This window comes from Alligator mississippiensis, chromosome 1 (genome assembly GCF_030867095.1).
Source record: "Alligator mississippiensis isolate rAllMis1 chromosome 1, rAllMis1, whole genome shotgun sequence".
In the NCBI taxonomy this organism is placed as follows: domain Eukaryota; kingdom Metazoa; phylum Chordata; order Crocodylia; family Alligatoridae; genus Alligator; species Alligator mississippiensis.
Window position 1 is genome coordinate 232674219 of NC_081824.1, and position 7510 is coordinate 232681728.

Sequence of the window (7510 nt, forward strand, 5' to 3'; positions counted from 1 at the left end):
CAGGAGGGACACCGTGTGACTAATATCCAACCCTGTCAGTGCAGGAAGTGGCTCTTCCTACTGGATAAACTTGTGCAAAGTCTCAGAGGGTGCACAAGACACTATGGGGCAGTACCAGCAAGCTACTGTGCAGTTGCAGCTAAAAATAAGCGTGTTGTGACAGGACTTTGCGGTAAGACTGGTTACTGCATAGTCATTTAGTACTTCGTTACTAAATGGCTGCACAGTAACAACTGCACAGTTGGCCACTCCTGTAGACACTGACAGCAGGATCAGTGTCTGGATCAGGATCTGCCCTGCTGAGCTACTACACAGCACGGGGGATCAAAGCTGCCCCCGCGCAAGGAGACGTGGTCCTGCTGTTTGTTTCTTAACATGCATTTCCCCACCCACAATGGGCCGACCAGGGTGATGCAGGCCAGGGGCCATCGATGGTATTTGCAGAGGGTGCCTGACAAGTCTCCCGATCCAGGTTGCAGTGGCTCTCAGGACTCAGGATACCCTATGGGTCTCTTCAGGGCATAGACCTCCCTTGCCCCTGATTAGAGTCACAAAGGTGTGCACATCCATTCCTGACACTGTCTCCCCATTACGTATGCAGTTCTGGATGCAGTTGGGACACTTCACTTAAAGACAGATGTGAATAGCATCCAGAAGATAGCAAAAAAATTGTTTAGAGGTCTAGAAAATATGACTTGAGTGAAAACAGTGGAAGAACTGGAATTATTTAGTCTCAGGAAGTAAAGACAGTGGAGGTGGGATTTATTACAGTCTTGAGATATCTGAGGATGGATATAAATAGAAAGGCAATAGACTACTCTCTGTGGCTGCAGAAAAAGGGATGAGAAGTAACCAACATACATTTCAACTAGGGACAGTTACATGGGGTATTAGGAAGAAGTCTGGGAATAATTCAGCACTAGAACGGAGGGGAACATTAGAAGAGAGCTTGTGGGATCTTCATCCCTGAGAGTTTCCAAAAGAAGGTGGGACAGACATTTTCCTGCAGTGGCCCATACTTTGAGTAGGGGTGTTGATGAGATGACTTCCACCCATACTTTTATTTGATACTATGAGTCCATTTCTACAGCCTCACACTCCCATCTGTTGCAGCAGTCTGCAGGGTCAGCCTCTGCTGCACCATGTGCTTGGTGGGTTGATCCATTTTCTTTGTCCTTGATGGTTCCTTCTGCTTCTCACAAATACAGAACCGAGTTTCTGCACAGCCTCCAGGCTTAGTTACCCCACCTTGGACATACACACAAGCTCCACCCTGATAACTTGGATGACTGGGGTCTGGGAGATCAAATCTGAAATGGAAAGTCACAAATTACAGATCAACATTATGTTCAACATTATGTCTGGCCCAATTTTCACTGGACAAAGACTCTGACCTTCCAAAAATTGCTCCTGAAATCAAACCTGGAGAATTTTTTGTCTCTGTCCCCTTCTATGACCAAGGGATGTTCCCAGAAGCATCTCCATTCCCAAGGTAGATGAGAGAAAAATCCCTATGTTCACCTACAGAATTCCCATATCATGTGAGGGCAGAGGATAATTAATTTATCCATGAGATAAATTCATGCACTATATCGCTCCTCAGTCTATCATGTCACTGTGACTTGTCAAGCTCTCTTGCTCCCTGTAATCCAGCTGCTAAGGCCGTGATCTAGCACTTGAGCAATCTCAAAGGTCTGTCCTTTATTGTAGTATTTCTTATAGTCACCAAGAGAACTGGTAATGAATAATATAATGTGCCTTGTTTAGGGAGTGAAAAGCTTAACATAGTGAGGAGAAATCATGACTCTTCCAGCCTGTGTTTTTAGAGGCATGGGCTAAGTTAGTACCCTGTCTTTACAGCGATGCATCAGTGAATCCCAATAAATTGCTGAAGATGTCCGATAACACTTACACATTTCCTGGAACACACAAAGTTTGGGTACCACCCCTGAGTGATGAATGAGGCCTTTGCGTAATGCAGATTAAGCTAAGGAGTGCATCCCCTCCCATACAGGCAAATAGAGCATTTCCTTATCCTCACATACCATCCCCAGCCAACAAGCCCAGCCTGGTCCAGGGTATCAGGATGCAGCATCTAGGAGAAAGGCGAATGACATTGTCTCTCTCCACTGCAGCCCTTGAGCCCTCTGGGTGCCAGACTCTCCCAGACACACAGACCATAGGGTATGTTGGTCTGTATCAAGATGAAAGGTCCCATGCACACATTGGGAGTTAGAACTGATCAGATGACAGCTCCATGGGAACTGGGAGAAACAGGAGGTTTGCAAACACCTGGAGCCAGCTGGGGTTGGTGCTGTGTGGTTGGGCCTGTCACTGTGCCTGTGATAAAATTCGCAATCATATTTAGTTGTCACCAACTGAAGCTTACATTTCCATGGTGAATCGTACCCAGGGACTATGATGCATTTTGGTGTACAGACAAGAACATCCTAATGGCACAGACTTACAAGGAAGAGGAGAGTGCTGAACCATCCACCCAGACCCATTTCCTAGTTTCAGAGTCATAGGGCAATCCAATCCAGAATCGGTGATAAAATACAGCGCTGTTGCGATCTTCATAGTATTGAAACAACTCATGATTTATGAAATCCTGCATGAAAATAAAACAAATAGTGTGTGTGTCGGGGGGGGGGGCTGAATTTTCTCAAGTGTATGGAGAGCACCGCAGGCTTGAGTTCCAAATGCAGCATCACTATTAAAGTCAGCACAGAGACCTCCTAACATTGGGTTTTCACATCCCTGGCTGTTTTCTGAGGTTGTTAAAATTACCTTTGTAGAAACCTGCTGTGAGGATCTTGCAGGGAGCACATTCAAGTTGCAAGCAGTCTGTGCAATTACACCTCTGTGGTTTCAGATTCAGATGAAATAATTTTTCATTCTGTTAATGACTGTGACTTGGACAAACAGAAGCTTCACTCTGGGCATGTTACATCTCCTTCCCAGGGATCCCTACAGCGTGCCTAAGGAATAGCTCCACCTTATCGACTCTCACGTCACATATGCTGCTTGTTCACTAATATTGGGTCGTCCCTTTATGGGACCTGCCCAGGGACTTATTCAGGGTCGCTGTCTTGGGCATAATCCTGGGAGTAATAGTGTTAGCCAGTGGCACTGCTCTGATGGTGACCACGTGATGATGGTGGCCACACAGCACAGTTTTGGACTGCAGTGTGAGGAGCAAAAATTGTGGTCAGGGCCTGTCACACAGCAACTGTCTTGGAGTAGGGTAGGGAGGACATGCAGACAGATCTACCGGTCCATTTTTTCTTGCACCAGCTCAGAGCCTGAGAGCTTAACACACACGGGAGCAGTGCAGTCTCACTGACAGGGACCAGCTCCTTGAGCACTCAGAGCAGATGCTTCAGGGAGTCTGAGAGATAGTTCAGTCACCCACCCTCCAGCCACCAGCAGAGCATCTAAACTGGAGGATGGCCAATTTGAGGAGAGGAAGGATGACAGGGAATCTGACCCTGGGACTGTGGATCATTTTGATCACACAGGGCACAGAGGCAGAAAGGGCAATTCCATGTTCATGGAGGGTAACACCTGCATTTGGGAACATGGCAATGGATTTTACCTTATGAAAAAATGTCCAACATGCTCTGCTTTTATTTAGGTGCCAGTCACAGCTAAAAATCCAGCCAGAGGTGCAGAAAAGAAGGGTATTTGTGCCAGTCAAGCCCAGACCTGAAGTGGGGGTCATTCAGGATTTCAGGGCTTTTTCAATAGCCTAGAGATAGACCACATGTCAGGCCCACTCCCTCTTGGATCACCAGGGTGCAGCGGGGCAGCCTGTTCCCCAAGGATGGGGGGCCAACAGGGCCATGGTCTTCCCTCCCCAACCCCAGTTTATGGGGAAAAGTCCTCGGCCCATGACTGCTCCGCACCTATATAAGGGTCAGTGCCGCTCTGGCCATGGTCATTCTGACATATTCCCATAGTCTTGTACAATTCCACCCACGGCTAACGAGAAACAAGAGGAATAGAAATACAATTAAACTTATGAATATTTAAGCCACTTCCTGATTCTTACCCCTCACCATCTCAAACACAAAGTCCTCCAATGTGCACTGCACTTTGTGGACCTGCTAGCCCTCAGGAAACTCCTTTTGGAATTACCCAGGTGAGGTTGGGCTACAGAAAGTCCAGGTCCAGGGCCTGACTCCTCTCTGTGCTCAGTGAGTTAAAGTGAACACACACTCACCTGCTCCTCCCAAGTCTCAACTGTGAGCAGCTTGGCAGCCTGAGAAATGCACAAGGATTTGCATAGTTCCCAAGTTCTTCTTTCTGGAGAAAAGAGGTAGTACCTGTTCTCCATGCGACTCCACCGTGATGGACATTTTTCCCCTGCAACAAACTCAAACACCACAGATCAGCTCACCGCTTTCCCACATATCTTCCATGCTGGGGCCATTGCCATCAGGAACAGAGGGATTCATGCCCTCCTGGTTTCACCACCTCCACGGGTTGTGTCTCTTGGGCCCTGCTGTGACAGAAGCATTTGTCCCGGACAGCTGAAGGGGAAGGGGCCTTCCCCTCCTGGAGTGGCGGATACTGTCATGCAAGCAACAGCATGGCTGGTTTCCACAGCCGTAGCAAAGGTAAGAGGCCAGAAAACCACCACTATCATGACTGAGGCCAGGCTAGGCTCCTCAGCCCCAAGAGGTTTTTCCACCGATCAAATGTTACCAGAGTTTGAAATTTATTCCTGCCCCACAGTGGGACAAAGGATAGAGTTGCAAAAAAATCCTGAGTTCAAAATCCACGTGTTTCCCAGAACATGCTGTTTTAATTAATTTCAAGGCATTTCATTCTGACCTGAATGGGTTTTAAACTCCTTTAAAAGCTCAGTAAGTTACACTTTGGATGGAAACGTCATTTTAAATGGCTCTCAACAATTCTTTGTTTTAAAAAGCTGGTGCAAAGTGTTGTCTTCAGCAGTGTTGAAACTTTCCAGCAATAGCTTTGCTTTGAGAAATGTGTCTAAGCAATCCTGTTCTGGGAAGGGGTTGGGCTCAGTGTCTTCTGGGGCAGTAAACATTGTCAAAAAGCAGTCTAGGGAAGAAGCCCCTGCTGCTTCTGAATGTGCTGACCCTTCCTACTTCCAGATCAGCAGAGGGGAGTGCATTCACAGGGGAAGTTCAGGGCTCCCCCGGTTCGGTGATGGGAGGAAAGCTCAGAAGGCTGCACTGAGAAGGGTCAGAGATGAGTCTCTATCCTCAACCCATGTCTGTAACTGGAACCTCACAGCAGGATCCCCGTGAGAAGCCCTCATTCCCAACCAACTCTCCTTGACACTGAGGACAACACTGCAGTGCTGGGATGGCCTGACAGACAGGTCTGGATCTGTCCTGAGACAGCAGGTTTGACTCCAGGACTTACCTTGGTGAGGAGGCAGCTTCTGAGCCATGTCTGGAGGATCCACGCTTCAGGCTTGGCAGGACAGAAGCTGCTGGGTGAGGCCTTCAACTTGCTTGCTGAGATTCCGCTGCTCCCTGCCACAGTCAGTGACTTAAACAACAGAAAAGCACAAGTGCACCTATTAAAGCAAAGACTGCAATGGTGTCATGAGTCAGCACAATGGGCAGCCCTGCTTGGCTTCTCTCTGGGAGGAGAACAGCAATGTGTAAAAGGCAGGAGGCAAATGTTTCCTCATTGTGCTCTGCAGAGTGCTGTCCGTGGCGTCTGCTCCTTGTTGTTTTGATTGTAGGTTGACACTATAAGTCAATCCACCAGGATGAGTTCGAGGTGTGCTTTGGAGTGGAAAAAAATCCATCCACAATCAGAACAAAACAGAGTGCCCATTATCATGTGCCCTGGGGATATGGAGAACAATATATACTTCCTCCTATGGAAATCCCTTTTTGTATTTGACAGCTTTTCTCAAATACAGTTTCCTTTTCCAAACTATCTTACTCCAGTTCTTCCAACCTTCCAACCTCATGTTTCCTAAACCTCTAGTTTCTGTTACTTGCACTCTGCTATCCATAGATTCATAGATGTTAGGGTCGGAAGGGACCTCAATAGATCATCGAGTCTGACCCCCTGCATAGGCAGGAAAGAGTGCTGGGTCTAGATGACCCCAGGTAGATGCATATCCAACCTCCTCTTGAAGACCCCCAGGGTAGGGGAGAGCACCACCTCCCTTGGGAGCTCGTTCCAGACCTTGGCCACTCTAACTGTGAAGAAGTTCTTCCTAATGTCCAGTCTAATCCATTAGTTCCCCTCTCCTGAAAGTGCAAACACTGCCTAGGGTGATCCAGATGAGTCCTCCCCAGGGCTGAATGGAAGGGATGAACCATCTCCTGTGACTTGCATGCGACAGTCCTCTTAACACATGCACAAACTACACTCCATTTTTTAAAACACTTTTTTCTTCATTACAAATGACAAAGAGAGTCTCCATGTGGCATGCAAAATACACCATGAAAAGTGAAGATAACTAGTTACTTATGGATAATTATTTGAAATTACTACTCCCTTGGGAGAGAAAAATTAACGACTTTACTGCACCTGTCACATATGCAGAAATGCCCCCTCGTTCTTTTCTCCACCTCTTCCTTTCTGCACAAACTATAGAAATCAATTTCCATATTTCAGTCATGGGAACCAACCACCAAATCCCTGCACTCCCAGTTAGAAGGTGATGCAAAACCCTCTTCTATACTCAAAAAAATGCTGCTAACAATTTGCAGAAGTGCAGCTAAATAAAAACAGTGAGACAGCCTGTATGCTTCAATTACTTTAATAGTAATTGGCTTCCATGCTGCATGAAACCTATTTATTTGACAAAAAATTATAATGCCATTACTGGCAAGAACTAAAAATTAGGTGATGATAAATTCATGATAAACAATTAATCTAGGTTCTGATAAACTATGCTGAAAACAACCACTACTACTACACACAGACATATGTGTATATCTATATCTATATATATAGAGAGAGAGAGAGAGATGTATGACTGATATATGCAAAATGAATAGAAATATTTTTAAATAAGTTTGTATCTGCATGAGTATACGGACAAAAACAAAAACAGGCACAATTTAAAGGACCCAAATTCATCCAAAGAACCTTGTCTTCCAATTTAAAGGACAGCATTTTAAAATTTTCTTGTATGGTCTTAGAAATTTAAAACACCTAAACTCTTGAATGCAGAGCAAAACATTTAGGTTTGTGATGCACAAAAAGGTTTTTTATTACCTAAAATGAAATTTCTAAGTATAGAATGGGTCTACAGCATTTGAATCTCACTTAGCATTTTTATATGGTGCATGCAAAGTAATAAAGGAAAACAACTAAAATGGTGCCTATGCCCCATTTTGACTAAAAGTTTCTGAGAATGTGGAAACCACAAACACAGAGAAAGTCTCAGCTGAATATGTCTGGAGGCATTTCTTGGCACTACAGTTGCTACCAGTGTAAACTGGTCAACAATCAGCTGCCTCTGATATGGTGGTTTATGTGCAGGGAGCATGATGGGGAC

General features: G+C 45.7%; 1 protein-coding gene across 1 annotated transcript; it reads right to left on the reverse strand.

Annotated features, from left to right (window-relative positions):
• Nucleotides 1–709: 709 nt before the first annotated feature.
• On the reverse strand, nucleotides 710–5689 carry LOC132250108 (C-type lectin domain family 12 member B-like). Its single transcript, XM_059726307.1, has 4 exons — nucleotides 5404–5689; nucleotides 4226–4368; nucleotides 2469–2611; nucleotides 710–1310 (listed from the first exon to the last, which is right to left on the reverse strand). Exons 1-4 carry the CDS (start codon nucleotides 5429–5431, stop codon nucleotides 1085–1087), a joined length of 540 nt encoding a protein of 179 aa, XP_059582290.1. The 5' UTR covers nucleotides 5432–5689; the 3' UTR covers nucleotides 710–1084.
• Between the last annotated feature and the right edge of the window lie 1821 nt (nucleotides 5690–7510).

Bases quoted from the DNA above. Each gene is read 5' to 3' on its own strand.
- LOC132250108 (XM_059726307.1), bottom strand. From the start codon at position 5,431: ATGGCTCAGAAGCTGCCTCCTCACCAAG. The intron at 2,612-4,225 runs GTGAGTGTGTGT...ATTTTCATGCAG, and splicing joins TTGAGACTTGGGAGGAGCAG to GATTTCATAAATCATGAGTT. The intron at 1,311-2,468 runs GTAAGTCTGTGC...TTTCCATTTCAG, and splicing joins TCAGCACTCTCCTCTTCCTT to ATTTGATCTCCCAGACCCCA.